The sequence below is a fragment of the Charadrius vociferus genome, unplaced genomic scaffold (genome assembly GCF_000708025.1).
Source record: "Charadrius vociferus isolate BGI_N301 unplaced genomic scaffold, ASM70802v2 scaffold472, whole genome shotgun sequence".
In the NCBI taxonomy this organism is placed as follows: Eukaryota; Metazoa; Chordata; class Aves; order Charadriiformes; family Charadriidae; genus Charadrius; species Charadrius vociferus.
Genome location: NW_009647735.1, coordinates 364,492 through 382,768, shown reverse-complemented (window position 1 = coordinate 382,768; position 18,277 = coordinate 364,492). Strand labels below are relative to the sequence as shown.

General features: G+C 48.1%; 2 protein-coding genes across 2 annotated transcripts; both read right to left on the bottom strand.

Annotated features, from left to right (window-relative positions):
• Positions 1–4,191: 4,191 nt before the first annotated feature.
• Positions 4,192–5,307, bottom strand: LOC104283499 (putative P2Y purinoceptor 10). Its single transcript, XM_009881675.1, has one exon. It carries the CDS (start codon positions 5,305–5,307, stop codon positions 4,192–4,194), a length of 1,116 nt encoding a protein of 371 aa, XP_009879977.1.
• Positions 5,308–15,405: 10,098 nt separating this feature from the next.
• LOC104283567 (putative P2Y purinoceptor 10) lies at positions 15,406–16,566 on the bottom strand. Its single transcript, XM_009881766.1, is given in 1 exon segment — positions 15,406–16,566. A coding segment is annotated over 1 exon segment (1,161 nt).
• Between the last annotated feature and the right edge of the window lie 1,711 nt (positions 16,567–18,277).

Below are 18,277 nucleotides of genomic sequence, written 5' to 3'. Positions count from 1 at the left end.
AAGGTTGAGGCTTTGACTGTTTCTCAGAGGAGACCTAACACTTACAGTGCTGAATGAGGCCATGGCATCGATGCAGAGTTCCCAAAACCCTTTCCCTTGTGTGGAGAACAGGACCCTGCAGCACAGGAGGGACTGATGGACGTCCCTGGGTCTCTAAAATGGTGCTGTCACACTGAACACCAGTGACTTGGGCTTCACAGGATGCTGCTGGCTGAGGCCCTGAATCAAAAAATTGGACTCGGGTCTGATGAAATCATGACTGTCTGGAAAATCGCTCCCTGGCTCAGCTTGGTTTACAGCAGCAAAATTTGCTTTCTGTGCATTTAGGGTTGCGCTCAGAATTGAGGTCGTTGGTGCGTGTGTGTTCCTCTGCCAGGTGCAGCCCTTTCCCCTCTCTTTGGTGCGAGGTGGGTGGATGGAGAAGCAGCTCGTTGCCAGCAGTGGTGGCTGCTAGCACTGTGCCAAAAACCATCAGAGTCTGTCTCGCTACAGGGTAGGTGGTACGAGCTCTGCCGAGAGCTGAGGCTGAGTGGTTTTCCAGAGGCAAAGTCACTTTGCTGGACTGGAAGCATGCAGTCATGGAGGGAAGAAAACAGTATTTTTAGCAGAGGAAAGCAATCTTCCCTCTTCCTTGTGGGGCCCTAGAAAGCGTTGTGCACAAGAGTTGGCTTCTTGGATATTCCTAAGTACTGCATAATTTTAGGTATATATAAGTATAGTGTGTGTGTGCAGGGGTGTATGTATATATGGATGGACACACGTATATAAAAGCAATTAAGCAGTTCTAGTCAAAGCCAGTTGTAAAGGATTAAGCTGTACAGAATAATTTATTGCATGTGAAAAGCTCAGGATATGAGGATGTAATGGTCGCTGGCAGAGATCTGGCCGAGCTGCCCGCTCTGCTGCTCTCCCTGCCGCCGCAGCCTCTTCGCCCTTCCCGTGAGGGTGTCTCTGGAGCCCTCCTGCCAGCACGCCGTGCTGGGGAGGAAACCATCGCAGCCAACATCGTCACACAGCGGCTTATCGGTCTGAGCGCTCGGGCTGTCTGAGGCCGCCTGGCACACTGGTCCCACAACACTGTGCCATGGATTTGTCTGTATGAAGAGCTGAGGATGGTACATGGGACCGAGAGTGCTCCGGGTGAGGGATGTGCTCTCAGTGCTATTGCCACCAGCCTTGCTCCCGAGAGTATGGCCAGGGTCTGCAATTACCTGGAAATTTACTTTACCTGAAAATTAATGAGGCTGAAGCGCAGCACTGGGGTTATTACTGTCTGATTTTGCCATGGCAATAAAAAGGTATAAAGCCCACAGGTAATGGCTGTGAGAAAGAAATCCTGAAAAGCTCTTAATTCACCCTGCCCCCTCTTCCCCCACACATCAGCTCCCAGCACCTTGCTCTCCCTTCTCTTCAACCTTGAGCTTTTCCTTTGTAAAAAGTTAGCTCATACCTTGGCCTCGGCAAAGCAAACACTCAACGTAGCAGCTTTTTACCTAAATCATCTTAGAGACACTGTAGAGCTGGACATCCCCCAGCCTGCTCTGACCTGCTGCCGCCCCCCGGCCCCTCAGTCCCCCCAGCTCTTGCATCTCTGCACTGGGGACCTGCAGCATCCCTGTCTGTCTGTCCCCACCCTCAATGCGGCATCCAGGTGGCAGAGCTCCCCTTGACCCCAAATCCCCATTGTTTTGGTTCCCGGCACCCAGACAGGGAGTTTGTGGCAGTGAAACTTGGTGGATTGTGATAAAACGGGAGGGCTGACAGGCATCTTGTGGCCTCTGAAGGGCAGAAAGCACTGGAAAAGGATATTTCCTCAGAGTTTTGTTTGCGTAAAACCCAGCGAAATCCTTGCTATCTGGTGGATCTAACCCAGAAAGGGATTTTTCGGCTGTATTTCCAATGCAGCCTGCAGCGCAGGCGAGTGTGGGGGGCGGTGGGGGCAGCCCGAGTGAGGGCTGCTGTTGTGTTTCCAGGTGACAGATTAGTGAGAGCGTTTGGTTTGCTCTCTTGTTCCTGTTTTCCTTTTTAGAAGGGGAAAGCTGTATTGCAGAAACTTCAGAAAAGCTGTGCAATCTGAAAACAAGCTGACAAAGTCCCAGTGGTAACTGGAGCTACTGGGAAACCTGGAGCTGGTACTGCCAGTAAGGTTGGAGCCGCAATACGGGCTTTGTGGTTGGTCAGCAGGACCTATAAATATCTAACTGTGGTATTGAGGGCTGCCTAGATGTCCACCCCAGCTACTCAGGGTTGTACTGTTCCCAAAAGACACTCGCAGGTTAAAAACCACCCTTCCAGATAAGGTGCTGGTGGTGTCACCTGTCCTGTCTGTGGCAGCTGCCTGGAGGTGGGTCTTGTGAGCTGTGGCATTGGCAAGGTTTTGCTGGGGTTTCCTATTTTTCCTGTACACACTGCTGGGTTTGTGCCATCTGAAGAAGCTTTTTTCAGCCCTGAAACCTTTTTTTTTTCTTTTTTTCCTGTACACACTGCTGGGTTTGTGCCATCTGAAGAAGCTTTTTTCAGCCCTGAAACCTTTTTTTCTTTTTTTTTTTTTTTTCTCCCTCAAGCAAACAAGGAACACATGTCCTTTTGTTATTCTTATATTTTTTTTTCCATGAGAGGAGGAGATTTAGGACAGAGCGAGCTGCAGGGCAGCATGATTTTTGCCTGTCTCAGTGTTTTCTGCCCATCTCTGGTGCACTGTAAGTACCAAAGCAAATTCCTCCAGGTTGTCTGGATCTCCCCTCATCACTCTGTGACCAGCCTTGGCAATGCGATGGTAAACCACTGCCTGTTCTTCCCAGAAACGCTGCATGGGTTGGAAATGTGCATCCAATCATCAGCAAAGCTGTTTTCCATCAAGCCCCCTCTGCCTACGTTTACTTATATAATTCCCCAAGGGCTTTTTGGCATTGCAGTCATTGATGCCTTAGCCCACAAGAAGGAAACCTCGTAGCCCCTGCACTGGCTGCTGTGCAAGGGACCATGTTGGCCACGGGGCCTCTCTGAGCCCCAAACTGGGGTCCCCACCCTCTGCAGATTGTACTGTTGCTCTGAGAGCAGATGTGGTGCATAATGAGACTATTTACAAGCACTTAAAGCAATACCCACAATGCTAAAATACATGTTGAGATCATTTTATTTCCTCCCGAGTTTGAAGCCTTAAGGATGCACTCATTTTCTGTAAACGTTTCTCGGTACCCAGCAGGGCTGGGACCTCTTCTGATTTTTAAAGCAAAACAGAGAGGCTCTGGTAACATCTTAATCTACAACCACAGGCTTTAGCAGAATGCCAGATAACACAAGACTCTTAATAATGACACGACACAGCAATGCCAGCTACTAGTTCCCCCTTCTGTGACTTGCCCTGGGTCTCTGCGAGCAAATGTGCCCTGGGAGATGTCCTTCATCCTCTTCGCTTGTGGCATATCCAGTCACAGTCTGTCTTCCAAGTGTTCATCCCCCCCATAATCAGCTGAGCATTCCGTAGCTCCTGGGAGTCAGGTGCACTCCACTGCTCAGCTCTGGGTGCTGTTGTTGATAGCATGATCTGACCCCAGTTTGTTTGAAAACTCCCTTTAACACTGATGTGGATATAGGTTAATACTCTTTGCTTGATATACATCGATAACATTAGTCTGGCAGTCCAGATCAGGCTAGACTAGGTCCAGATGATTGACTTTTTTGCTATGGAAAGAGGTTCAGTTTACATGGAGATAACTAACTGTCCTGATCCAGAACTTCGTGCAAGCATGGTGGATGCTGTCAGTCATCGCAGGCTGCAGGTAGCTGCAGTTGGGGCTGAAACTCTGCAAATGCTATCTCCCCAACCTGTGCTGAGGCTGAGCTGCCTGCTTACAACACAGAATTCGGAAGGATTTTCAGAAATGGCAAATACATAAAACCACTGAAACAACAGAAATGAGAGGGACCCAAACCTGGCTGCAGTTGAGCACAGGAGAAGTACTGGCATCAGCGATGGCTGTTTCAGTTATTTTAACAATACAGTGTCCTCCATCGTAATAAGGCAAACAGTCCCCAACAGTGACAACACAACCAGCAAACTTCTTTTTCATAGAAGTGTCCTTCTGGCATCTGTTGCACACAAGGGTAATTCAGGATGTATTTGGAGACCTAACGCAGTCTTCACTCGAGCTATGAGAAGCACCTACATGGACAGAAATGGGTTAAGTTTCAAGAGATGGACTCCAGCAGAAGCTCGTCAGGCGGCATTGGGGGGATTTCCATGCTGTTTATTCGACCAAAGAACTTAGGAAGAGACCAAAACTTGAGACGTGGAAGATTTCTCTTCTTCATATGAATGTTGTCACCAGTTTCGGTGACGGAGAGGCTGCTCCCACGGCGCAGGAACCGAGCGCGCAGAGCAGCACAGCTGTGGCGCAGCAGCTGGTCCTGGAACTCGGAGGTCATGAAGTAGTAAAGGACTGGATCCAGGCAGCAGTTGAGGCTCGCCAGGCAGAGGGAGATGGGGTGGAAGCGGAGCGTGCTCCTGTGAATGGCACAGTCCCGGATGATGTTCTCTATCACCATCATGAAGAAAGGGAAGTTGATGTGGTAGGGGGTAAAGCAGATGAAGAAGACGGCCGCGCACATCAAGACCATGCGCAAAGCCTTCTGCTTCTCACTGGCGTTTTGTAGCTGTGTTGGACACTCCCGCAGGGACTGCCACATCTTCCAAGTGCAGCAGGCGATGATACCGAAGGGGATGACAAACCCAAACAGCTCGGCCACTGTCACCAGTGCGATGGAGGCTCCCGGGCTCAGCTGCTTCACCCCCAGGTCTGAGAAGCACGTGTTCGTGCTGTTGGACAAGGCTGGGCTCCGCACTATGAGCAGGGGTAGGCACGCCGCCCCGACGAAGAGCCAGACGGCAGCACTGATGGCTGCGTCGTACCGCCGCTTCCAGTCCTTGGCTTTGAAGGGATGGAGGAGGAAGAGGTACCGCTGGATGCTGATGCAGGTGAGGAAGCAAATACTGGCGTACATGTTGAGATACTTCAGGTAGAAGCACACCTGGCAAAGAAAACTTCCAAAGGGCCAGGTGTGATTTATGTAGTAATACATCCGTAAGGGCAGCGAGAGGACATGAGCCAGGTCGGCCACGGCCAGGTTGATCATGAAGATGACGGCTTTGCTTTTCTTGCTGATGAAGCGGCACAAGACCCACAGGGCAGCGCTGTTTGCCAGGAGGCCGGGGATGAATATGAGGGTGTATGTGGTTGCATACAGGGTGGACTGGAAGGACATCTGGGGATCGGTGCAGTTCCCGGAGGATGTGTTTCTCTCCATCTCAGCTGAGTCTCTTCACTCATGGAGTGATTAAAACAGGTGGAGGGTTTCTGTAGGGAGCAAAAACAGATGCCGTAAAGTCAACACCTTCCCAGTATTTCCCCACATAGAGTAAATGAGCTTCATAACAAAAGAGTAAGTTGTGTGTAGGGGGGTGTGTGCGCAGGTGTATGTGCAAGATGGTGTGTGTGTGTTGGGAAGGGCACAGAGCCAGACCCCACTTACAGGCAGTGACCCCGGGCATCTTCCACTCAGCTCCTTTCAGATGTGCTCTGCAGGATTCTGAACCCAGCCACCCCCTAAGGCAGTGCCACAACTGCAGTGACATTGCAATTGAGCTCTGTAGCATTAATCTCTTTATTGCTAATGCCAGAGAGCTTCTTCAGCTCCCCAGGGTTTTTCAAGACCACTTTTATTGCATATAGTTTTGTGTCAAACCACTGTCAAATTAGTTCTCTCTGATATGTCTACAAGCAATTTCGGTGGGATTGTAAATAAATAGGGACTTTAAATGGGTCTAGACATGGTCTTTTTGGATCCATGCAGTGGTCTGATGTGAATCGGCAGCGAGGGCAATAATTAGCATCGGCAAACGATGGTGCTGGCAGGCAGCCGACCAGAGCAGAGGCCAGTGGGAGAGGTGCAGACAGATCTATCAGAGCTCTGGCTCCAGACTTGAGGCTGGATTTATAAGCTAATAGCTGGCCGAACACACGCCAGTTGCTCTGTTGGTCCTGCTAACTCAATTCCGGCACTCATGGCACATTGTGCAGGCATCGTGTTGTAGCAACAGAAATTATTCTCCAGCAACAGTTCAGGACATGAAGGAAGATAAATACATCTGCCTTTTAGTTAGATCAGAAATTCTTTTCATCCATTTACCCATTTCGCCTCACCCAGCCAGTGCTGAAGGTATTAGTAGGTCATGGGGAGTTCACAGGTACTTGTGCAGCTCTCCAGAGAGTTGATGGATTTTGCCATCCGTGAGTAGACCCCCCAGGGAAACGGTCGGCCCTTTCGGGAAGAGGCGATGTGGCAGCAGGAGGTTACAAACCGAGGGCCTGTAGCATCATCTACAACAAAAAAGTGTAATTTTCCCCTTGGAAACGGAACCTGTAGCTGCCTGCGAGGTGTCAGGCAGCCTGCCCTTCCCCTTCTGGAGACCAGAGCCTGATCTGGCAGAGCCATGAGCACTTCTTGCTGTTGCCACTGAGCCCCTTGACACTGGTATTTAATTAAACAGCAGCCAGTGGTGCTGTTTGCCACAGGGATGGGTTTCTAAAAGCTAATTGCCTGTGGTGGGGACCAGGCTTTTGTGCAGAGCCTGGCATTGCTTTGAGGTGTGGGGTGAAGGCTCCTCTAGCCTGCTCCTCCTCACTGAGGCAGCTTTTCAGAGGGGTTTTCAGTTTCAGGAAGAATGTTAAATATATATATATATGAGTGTGCGTGTATAAAAAATATAGCCAGCAGCCTTTCGGCTGGCTGCCCCCACCTGCACCTCCAATGCAAGGAGGGTCGGTGCGTGTACCCACACTTGTGTGCCTGCGCAGTGCCCTGGCTTCCGAACTGAGCCTTTGCCAAGCTGCCTTCTCCCACTTGCTGATTTCTCCAGGATTTGGCTGCAAAAGAGCAAGGCTGAAGTGAAACCCTGGCTGCTGGGCTAGTGCACCTTTTGGCTGCTGACTCTGCTCGAGCCAGCAGCCCTGGGTCAGAGGTTTCCAGTTTCTCCAGGGCAGGACAAGGCAGGGGAGCAGGGACATCTGTCACGAGAGGACAGTGGGACACAAAGCCCTTGGTCCCTGCAGCACCCTCGCATGCTCCTCACCTGCCTGAAAACCCATGAAGGGCTCGTGCTCAGTGCTAGCCCTGCTTTTGGCCGGTGCCCTCTGCACCAAGTATGCTTAACCTTGGAAAAGTGCTGGCAGGACACCTTGTCTTCACATCTCTGCAGAAAATAGGGAGGGAAAACTGTCTGGGAGCATGGGTAATGCAGCTGAGCCCAGCTGTTGTCATGGCCTTGCAGAAACAGAGATGGCACTTGTGGGTCTGGGCCTGTGAAAAGGACTATAGAGTACCCAGTGTCCCTGTCCTGCCATGTATATCAACCCAAATCCTAAACCTTGTCCTGGGAGATGTGACCATGGGGAGCCTCCTTGCTAGTATTCTCGATTATTAATTTTTGGCTTTCCCTAGGAGTGCCTATTGCTCGGCGAGAGAGGCAGGTGTCATTCCTGGTGCCTGTGGCTTTCAGCTTTTCGGTGACAGCGCTTGTCAGGGCACCTGGCAAGAAAGCAGCGGGGAGCTCCGTGCCGAGACGCTGCCGGCCTGGGCTCAGGCCACTGCTCATTCACTACAGTGCTTCCTGAAAGGGTGGAATTTCTTTATTTGTTATTGTTTTTCAGTTTTCATCTTCCCTCCTGCTTACGCCTTGCCCCAAGCCCTTCCAGGTCAGTCCCCCTGTGTTTTGGTGTCGGTGATGCCGGTGTTGGGGCAGGGATGCTCCCCGGGACTTTGGCAGGGGTTTTCTTTAGCAACTTCATAAAGATTGTACAAAACATTCCCTGCTACTCCTTGTTTCTCTTTCTATTTCATGCATGCATGGATTTATGCACCGGCAGGAGGAAGGGGGGTGGGGGGCTTTTTTTAAGTGGCAGAGCTGTGTTTTATCCAGCTGCGTGCTGAAATTGCAGAGGGGAGACTGGTATCCCTGCCAGAGGGGAAAGACCACCGGTTGCGGATGTAGCACTGCTATTCATTAAACATCAAGTAACTTTGCAATTAATTAGGAGGTTAAGGCAGCTATTAAAACACTGATGTTTCTTTTTTCTGAGTATGTTAGCAGTATCTGTTCCTGGAGGCGTATGTGGCTGTCATTATTGGAAATCGCCTGGCTACTCTGAATCACCCTGCGCCCCACCCAGCCCTACACTGCTGCGGTATTGCATTTACTACTCCCAAATTCGCTGGCAAACTCGCCCTCATCTTTTCCATGGGCTGGTTGGAGAAACCAGGCTAGAGCTGTGCTCCAGGGGTGGCTGGGGCAGCCCCCGGCTGCGGGAACCCCAGAGCTGGGGGACTGGGGCACAGCTGCCTCCTTCAGCCCTGCTCAAGCCTGGGATGCTGGAGGGAAAAGCAGTCTGGAGGAAAAAAAAAAAAAAATCCACTTTTGGCTTGAAATAAGCTCTGGATTTGAAGTAGTGGAGGCTTTCTGGCACTTGTGTTTTAAGCAATAATTTTGTTTGTTTAATCTAGGCACTAATAGGAAATGCGTAAACAGAGCTGGTCAGTTATGGCAGCTTCTGGCAGTAACAAAAAAGATGAAGTATTTTTGGTAAAACAGGCTTTCTGCATGTACTGCCGCACACAGCAGCCTGCTCGGATGCACTGAGCTCTGCTCACCCACCCCTCGGAGCTGAGCGAGGCAGAAATACGTGGGCACAGTCAGAAGCTGCTCAGGATGTTGTACCAGCTTCTGCCTGATAAGATCTCTTGAAGAAGAAGGAAGAAAAAAAAAAGTGATAACATTGCTCAAAACTGCAATCGTTTCAATCTACTAAAGAAAGCACACAGCAGAAATCAAGCTTACCTTCCTGTGACTCCCATCCTTCGGGGGGGCGACATCCATACTAGAGAGCAGGAGGAGCGAGCTTTCTGCTTTTATTTCCTACCGATTTTCGCAGCAATCCCAGCCCCAGCGACTCCTCGTTAAACTTCCACATGTTTTCGGAGCGCTGGAATCCTCCCGGCATCTGCAGCCCGGTACAGTGGCTGCAGAACAGGAAATCCTGTATTTTGTTTCTCTTCACCACACAAAACGTGTACAGCTAATGACGTTAAAACAACTGGGAAGACGATGACGTCGTTTGATCCAACTGCCGGGCGATAGAGATCTCGGACACGGATTTCTTTCCTCCTCTTTGCACATAAGTTGTGTTAGGGGAAGGTGTCCTTCGGCTGAGCTGCTTCTGCTTTTATACACACTCACTTGCCATTTGCTTGCTGAAAACTATAAACTACAGAAGCAAGTATCTTCCAATAAGTGCTCGCTAAAGGAAAACTGAAAACTGTGCCAGTGTAAGTTACTGGAAGGTAGTAATTTTCCTTCATTTTCTTGGAAGTTTGGTTAGCCTCAGACTGTCAAGGCTATAGGCTAAAGCTAAGGGTTTAGACTATATTTCTGAAATAATATGATGGTTTAAAGTGGAGATTTTCTCAAAATACTGTTGTTCAAAAAAACCAAAAAAGCTTCATGTGCATCATTCCAAATTTATTTTCTTTTTTTTCCTCCCTTAATCCCTTTCATATATATATATATATATATAAAATTTTTGTATCTTTTACTGACTGCTAAGCAAGATCTTCTTTCTGAATTGCTGAAAACTGGCAGGCATATATTGTAGTGTAACTTACTACGAGCTGCCTCATTTCCAGCTGAACAGTTTTAGGTGATATACAATGTCACATGTTATGGCCCAGGGCTTGCAAAGATAATATGGCTGTTGGCATCTTTCCCTTTCTTACTGTGGGTAACGTATAAATAGAACTATTCTTGCTCTATTCATCTATTTTCTGTAATTGGTCCAATGACCCCGCAAAATTAACAGAAACATAACTATGGAAGAGAAATGAAAGAAGGAAGCTATTATAACCTTTAATTGTAGAATAAGTCACCAGCTCAGGGTCTGGGATCAGGCGTGCATCTTTCCCCACAGCAGCGGAGCCCACCGGCTCTGCCGGCTGCGCAGTTGCCAGGGTTTCTCCGTGCTGGCAGCGACGCTGACCGCGGGGACCTGAGTGCACTCCCGTGCCACGAAGTGGTGCTTCACGACAGTAGTATAGAGAACGAAGAGGATCCTTGACTTGTGGTCGGTGGAGACGCAATTACTTAAATCTGTTGCTCAACGTCCTCACGAAGGCAAAGGCAAGACCAGTTTATATACCAGCCTGTACAGACAGGTCTATGGGCTTCTTCGTTACCACTTAGCCATCATGTAAACGTAGCCTGCTAGCAAATAATTACCTGTGAAGCCTCATGTTTCTTGTCACAGCTGAGAGCAAAGTGATCTGGAAAATGCAAGAGCTGTTTATCACTCCAGGTTTTCTTCTTGTGCATCTTTTTCAGCAGCTGCTGCTGATCGTTGGAAGAATGAACAGTGCTTGTGTGTTTGTAAAACCTTCGCAGATTCACAGAAGGGAGGCTGGCACGGCTCCCCATCCCTCTCCAGAGGTTAAAGGTTTATCCCAAAGTGAAGTGGCTGCTTCATCAGGATATCCTGCCTAGGACATCCTACTTCTGTGTCCACAGCACACATCCAGCGCCCTACACAGCCCTCTCTGAGCCCTATTTTTAGGTACGTGTTTACCACAGGGCTGCTGGGGAAGGAGAGGTCAGTGGATGTCAGACCATAGTGAGGGCCAGACTCCCACCTCGGGGTTCCCAACCGCGTCAAGTCCTTCCTCTGCTCATTGGGTGTTTGCAGTACTTTTGCAGAAGATCGCAGCCTTCCCGGGTGAGAAAAGCTGACTGATTGACAAGCCTCAATTCTCCGCCTATACTAATCAACCTCTCCATTCTTCTTCAGCTGCGTGCGTATGTTTGTTTAGCATTTCTCCTCTTCTGGCTCCTTACTGATACTAAACGTGCATTTTATGCTATGCAATGTTATACTTTCAAAGGCAGAAGACAAAGGCATTTTTAAATAACTATGAGACTTTATCTAAGGCCTCCAGATAAAGGTCGTCTTTGCCTTTAGCCTGGTATCCTGTGGGCAGACGGCCAAATGCATATGATCAGCATCTCTTTAAGGGCTCAGCATTTAGAAATATCTGACAGGATGCACCTGAAGGATGTATGAAAAACAGCGGGCAATTCAGGAGGGGGTCTTGTTCACACAAAGCAACTCACCCTTGTGCAGAGACTTGCTATGGCGTGAACGGAGCTGTCGGCACGTGGCCCTACGGCACATAATCTTCCTCACCACTGCACAGTGGCCTCTACGGGAGCAGCATTTTTGGAAGCTTTGATATATTTTATGGCAAATAATTGTCGATCACTCCCTACCTTTTCAAGCTAAGGCACAGACTCGGTGGTTTTGATCAGAATGTACCAGTCACAGCCCTGAAATCTGTTAAATACAATGAAGGGTTTTCATATTTTTGAGCTGGCTCCCGGTTGTTGAGCTGTTACCCTGCATTTACAGGATATTTTGTTTTTTCTCTATGCAGAGAGCTGGTAATTTCATTTAAGGAAAGAAAATAAAGCTGAGGTACTCACAAGATCCTGCAGCTCAGAACCTGAGGCTGCGGAAAGACATAAAATCCCATGGCGTTTCTTTCCAAATACGTTTGCTGTCAAGCACGGGAGGGCCCTTTCTCAGGCAGGAGGGGTGTTACTAGATCTCTGATACCGGTTAAGATGGGGTGAGCATTTGCTGGCAGTGCAAAGAAACACATTTTCTTCTGCGAATGGGTGAATGGCTCATGTGCTAGGGAAGGACAATATGTCACGCTGTAGTTTTGCCCAGGGCTGTGCCATCGGGTGACATGCACGGCCGTTGGGTGGCTTGGAGGCCTTACCGGGTTTCCACCCTGAGCAGTTCCATTCGGGGTGAGGCTTGATGCAGGGTTGCTCCAGCACCAGGTACCAGTGGAGCCCTTCAGATCCATCCTTCACAAACCTGCGCAGCTGTACCCAGCCTTTTGATTCGGTTAACTTCTGCCTTTCTGTGGCATCTCTGTCAAAAGAATTCTTTCTGTGTCTGTCTAAGAAAGGTGTCATCCTCTCATAGCTGGTGAGTCTAGCACAAGAGATAATCCAGGAGCAACATCATGAAATCGAATTTCCTCTTGTCAAAATAATAAACATGTTTTGTGGTCACAGGAAAGGGGGTGAATTACAGGAACCAGAGCTGGGCACGTTGTGCCTTTAAAAGCGTGAGAGCGCTGGCAGGCAAAGGCAGCACCTGCAGCCCCAGGTCTTGTGTAGCATCCAGCACTTCCCAGCCACGAGGGCAGCTGTAATTCTGTCCTCCTCAACAGTAATGGTGGATTTGCCTGTTCTTCTCTTGAGACGCTCTGCTGAGGTTTTTGAGGACTTGAACTGAAAGATTTGAGTTTCACATATGGGTTTGTGGAACTGATGGCCTTTGACTTTCTACACGCTTTCTGAAAATTGCAAGTTTTTCTTGATGTCTTTTTACTTTGAATTGTTGCTCTCTAGGCTGTCTCACCATCATGACCATCTTGGCTAACTTTCTGTCGCGGTTTAACCCCATCCGGCAACTAAGCACCACACAACCGATTTAACTCTATCCCAGCCAAAACCAATACACTTTCCCACACACCAGAAGAGACCATTAGACCAGGTTGCCTAACCTGCTGCACATCAGAGTGACTTGACTTGAAAGGCTGAAAGTGTTGAGCTTGTGACTTTTCCTCACAGGCTGGGGCTGCCATATGTAAAAAGGACTGTTTTGGGGTGGTGTAAGGGGAGTTCAGAGGGTGAGCGAGGCAGGAAGATGGGGGAGAATGTGAGCAGCTGTGGTGCTTGGGGATGCCATCGTGGTGACGGGGAATGTTATCCCTCATACAGCCACCGAATTTGTGGTTAAGGGTGGGAGAGCGACCATCACTCTTTGGATGTTCAGATGCTGGAGCAGGTGTTTCCACACTGGGTCTGTGTTACAACTTTCAGTATGTAGGGGACTATAGTGACCAATTTCTGCTTTACCAATATTGTTGTCAATGGTGTGAGTGCTTTTTTAAAGCCATATAGATTTGGATCTGCGAAATGATTGTTGAATGAGATAAGAGAGAGACGGTTTCTGTGGTCCTGCCTGTACGTAAGGATGATAGCAGTCACTCCTACCCACCCAGTCACACAGCACCAGCAGCACAGCTGCTCCCAGGGAGGACCTTCCTCTTCCCAAAATACCTCTACATCCAATGCAAGTGTTGTAGTTTTAAAAAACAAAATAAAAATAAACACAGTCATATTAGAGTGGGGTTTAAACCTTTCTGTAGACAAGGAAGTGATCTGTTTAAGAGTAATGAAAGCTGATGCACTCCATCACTTGAACTCTGATTCAAGAAGGAGCTGATCCCATTCAGTTTTCTAGGTATAAGTGATAACTATGAAACTCAGAAAAAAATGCATTTATTTTTTAAGCATCAGTTTTTGGAAAGGAAAATGTAGGACAAGCTACATAGTTACCGTAACAGTGCCTTCAACTTGTTTTCACCTGATAAATGGAGAATCATATGAGAAAGAAATCACGGTAAACAGGTCCCAGTCATGTTCTAGCTGATCAAGGTCCATGAAAATCCTCAAAACAACCATTGAAACTAAAGTCTCCTTCATTGACATTGATATAGCATCTAGCTTATGGGAAAACCGCTAAATTGACAAAAATTTCCTTACGCATGCTTAACTGTGTACCTGAGCACCAGGCTCTGGTCACGTTTTTAAAGGGACTATTTGCAGTGTGTAAACACGCATTCCATTGACTTCAGTGGGAGATGGACTCTTTGCTTATTCTGCATTTTCTCACCAGAAAACCAGAGAAACCTGCAATAATACTATGTCTGTGAAAGACAGGTGTATTTTTGTATTTTCACTTATCTACATGTAAGATTAAGTTCATCATACTGTAGCCCATAATCATCATCTTACAAATGGGAGGAGAACTACAAGAGCTTATTGAATTTAATCAGTAAGGCTTGGCTGCCTTTTAGAGGAACTCCAGTGTAACGGTTATTTGAACCTAGCTGTTGTTTGCTTTTTCCCATTTTATTGTAAAACAATCAAGTGGGAAACCATAATATGTAGAAAAAATTTTGGGAATTAAGTAGTTAGATTTAAAATATACTTAGCAAGTGTTTCCGGTACTACTTCTATTTTTGCAGCAACCTGTAAGATGCTGCCACTGGTGCTTACTGAGAATTGTACACATTCCTTTTGAAAAAACACATGATTTCAAAAGCAATAAATCAGTGCCTGTGATTAGCCAAAACAATCACTAGTATCACGAGGATACCCTTGAGGTTGCACAAAGTGGATAAAGTTGGCTAAAGAGCTGTCACTAATTTAAAGTAAGGGGCATCCTTTCCTGTCACCGCTTTTCATATCTTCATAGCCGATAAAGTTACAAAACTGTAAACATTAGGATCGTGAGAGGAGCTGGTGGAAAAAAATAACAATGAATAGTTTACTTAAGAAATTAGCCTATGCTCTGTTAGTGAAATCATCTTGGCAAGGACACCTCTCTCATCTGAGATGAACCTATCGAGCAGAGATTTCACAGGGCGGATCCATTGCAGGTACCTCTGAGCCCAATAAGCCACATGCAGAAGAGAGTGAGGACCTGCACAGTGCCACCAGCATTGTCAAATCCAACGGCACTGGTGCCGAGTCCAGCTGCACCCAGCCTGCAGCGCCCTCCCAGTGGTCCTGTCCCTCGGGGTCCAAAGGTGAAGGCTGTGTACGGATGCCCTCCTTGCCCCTGGGGGCAGCTCGGAAGGGAAGAAAGTCACTCAGAGCAAGGGAAGGTCCCGCTCTCTGGGGTGTTTGAGTAGCTGTCGGGAGAATTTGTTTTGCAGAAGGTCTTGCAACAGCTGTAGGTGCAAGTTACGGGATGCGTCAGCAATTAAGGAGCAAACTTAGAGCTCGGTGAGAAGGAAATGGTGAATGAGAGTGGCATGGGGAGCACAGGGAAGGTGAAGCAGAGGTAAGTGTGGTGACCAGTGGGATGCGCTCAAAGCCGGGGCTGCTCTGCTGAAGCAAACTGCCAACCTTCCCGCATCTGCAGCCCTGAGTGCAGAGACCAAAATTGCCATTTATTGTTACTGGCCGTTTTCAGGTTCTCGTATGTGTTGTGTGTTTTCAGCAGAGAAGACACTTTAGTGGATATCAGTGCATCGATGTGGGATTGTCTTTGGCTTGATCATAGAGCCATGGAGTTGGGGAAAAAGAAGAAAAACTCCTGTGACTTTTCCACCGTTTCCTAGCAAAAGCTTTGTTGTTCCCTCCTGTATTTTTTCTAGTCCAGCAAGGTCAGGCATGGGTGGCACAGCTGTAGGTGTAGTCACGCCAGTTGGGTTCTATATATCAAAACACTGCCACAGAACTCCCCCGAATAAACTTGCAGGATCTTCCACAATGGAGTTGGTAATCGAGTATGACAGAACAGTCCCAGACTTCATATGAAATATCTTAATTCTTTTCAGCTGGCTTTCTTGTCATTCTTTAATTGATGAGGCACTCTCTTTGCTCATGAGCCGACTCCTGATGACCATGCTGCTGTGCCTTGATATCTGGTCCTGAAACTCTGAAGTCATAAAGAAATACAGGATCGGATCCAAACAGCAGTCCAGACTTGCAAGACTTAAGCAAAAGGGCTGGGTGTAGAGCGTGATTGTAGTCAGGAAGCAGTCTGTAATGACTCCTTCTTTCACCAACATGTAGAAAAAGAAGTTGATGTGGTATGGTGCAAAACACACGCAGAACACAATGGCACACATGGAAACCATCCTTAAAGCCTTCCGCCTCTCGCCGCTGTTTTGTAGCGGTATCTGGAAGCCCCGAAGAGAGTCTTTTGTTTTCCAAGTACAGAATAAAATGATGATGAGCGGGCCGATGAAACCAAAGAGCTCCGCTGTGCCTGTCATGAGCACGGTGGCCACCTTGCTGCTGATCTGCCGGACTTCAAGGTCTGCGAAGCAGGTATTCGTATTGTTGGGCAGGCCGTAACTGCGCATGATGGGGAACGGCAAGCATGCTACCCCAACGAAGAGCCACACCACAGCGCTGATGGCTATGTCGTACCGCCGTTTCCAGTCCTTGGCTTTGAACGGCTGATACAGGAAGAAATACCTCTGAATGCTAATGCAGGTGAGGAAACAAATGCTGGCGTACATGTTGAGGTACTTCAGGTAGAAACACAGTAAGCAAAGGAATCTCTCAAAAGGCCATGTGGAGTTAATATAATAGTATATTCGCAGTGGCAGCGAGAGGACGTGAGCCAGGTCGGCCATGGCCAAGTTGATCATGAAGATGACGGCTTTGTTCTTCCTGCTGGTGAAGCGGCACAAGACCCACAAGGCAGCGCTGTTTGCCAGGAGGCCGGGGATGAATATGATAGTGTAAGTGGCTGCGTACAGGCTGTTTTTGAAAGTTATGTTGTGACTGGAGCAGGTCTGGTTGCTCTGCGTCATGACTGGGCTGCTGGAAACATCTGTTGTGGTATAGGGCGGGTGGGTCATTCCTGTAGAGAACAAAAACAGGTGTTACAAAGGCACAGGCACTGCAAGAGTTGTTGATATTCACATTTGCATTTCCTATTTGACTATTCTGTACAAAGTAGAGGTTTGGAAATGTCTTCTGTATAAAAACCTGCTGTCTTCCTAAAAGCTGCCCTTTCAGAGGTCTCCCACTACTCACATAGAGGTGGGGGACCATTCCTGTTGTGTCAGTCCCCTTGCTGGGCTGTCCAAGTGCCATAAGCATGGGCAAAGCTGTGCTGTACTGCTAATAGAGGAGCAGGAGAAGCTGCCTATCATTTTGGCAGCTCAAGGTCATCTGTGGTTCGGTCTCTGGGTAGCAGAGTACATGGAAGTAAGGTGTGCCATAGCCCAACTTCTGTGTGTGAGCAACCACATGGCCCAATGATCAAAATGTGGTGCCAACCACTGATTAATACCTGCCATTAAGTTGCACATTAGGCATTGTGCGGGTGGCATTTCTCCTGACCTCATCAGTGGACCTCATGGACCCACCTTCTCTGGCATGACAGGGACAGGCCATGTGGAAAAGGGTAGCAGGGAGTGTGGCCTTGAGGAGTTTGATTGTTATAAATGCAGCCAGTGCTCCTGAAGTCTGCTGCCATGTATTTAAGCTAATGTAACAAGCAGAGACCTAATCAGATCACCAGCTTCCATTTCTCATCACCGTAGCAGCCTCAGTTTAACACTTTTTACCGTCAGATAACTTTATTTTTAGATGCCTCCAATTGCTGGCTCTCCTTTGATTCAGACAAGTAGGAATGGCTAAATGCCACATGTTGAACTGTTGGGCCACCTCTCTTTTGTCAGCTCTTGTAACTGGGACTTGTCTTCAGTAAGGCAACACAGGCAGGAGGAGTTTGGTTCTATCAGGTATTTCCCCATAGGGTTACAATTCTCATTACAGTGATTCCCTCCTGTGTCTAATACAACAGTTAAAATTGAATATCAGCTTCCTATTTCATGTGGCACTGCAGACACTGATTCATTCCTTCTGACTCATTTCCTGCACCACTGGCAAGGGGCATTTGCCAGAAAAAGTGTCTCTGTAGGTAGATATTAGTAACTCGTACCCTGTTACTAATGTTTTTTTCCTTCATGTTACAAAAAAAAAAAAAAAAAAAGAGTAGCGTTCAGAGCTCTCAAGTGACAAAGAACACAGCTGTTTTTTTAGCTTGTTAATCGCTGCGGTACTTGGACTTGGCAGTTCGTATAGACACTGTTCAAGGCTGCTATGGAAGGGTTTTAATTCAGGCCCCAGAAACACCCAGACCTGGCAAGGTCCCAGGATGGGACACAGGCCACCCTTAAGGCGGGTGCAGTGGCTCTGGCTGGGGCTGGTGGTGAGCAGGACCACATAACCACTGCTCCTGCGGGTTCCCCAAACAGATGCTGCTGCCAGATTTCTTGCTTTTCTTTTTAAACTTGTCTGTCATTTTCTCACGGTCTTCAAAAAGCAAGGTCTGCATGTTTATCTCCTGCAGCACCCTCAGCTTTAGCAACGGGGCTACATCCTTTAGTTGCACCAAACATCAAAGAAACGCTGCAGTGGAGAAACCCTCTACCTGATCCCCTTCCTTCACCAAGAAAGCACGAGAGCCTGGAGGCCAGGTGCCTCAGGGCTCACCTCCCAGGCTGGTCTTGTCCCTTCAGGGCAATCCCTCCAGTCTGCAATTCACTCCCAGTAACCCTC

What these genes read in the sequence shown, in the direction of transcription:
- LOC104283499 (XM_009881675.1), bottom strand. Translation starts at nt 5,307, where the DNA reads ATGGAGAGAAACACATCCTCCGGGAACTGCACCGATCCCCAGATGTCC.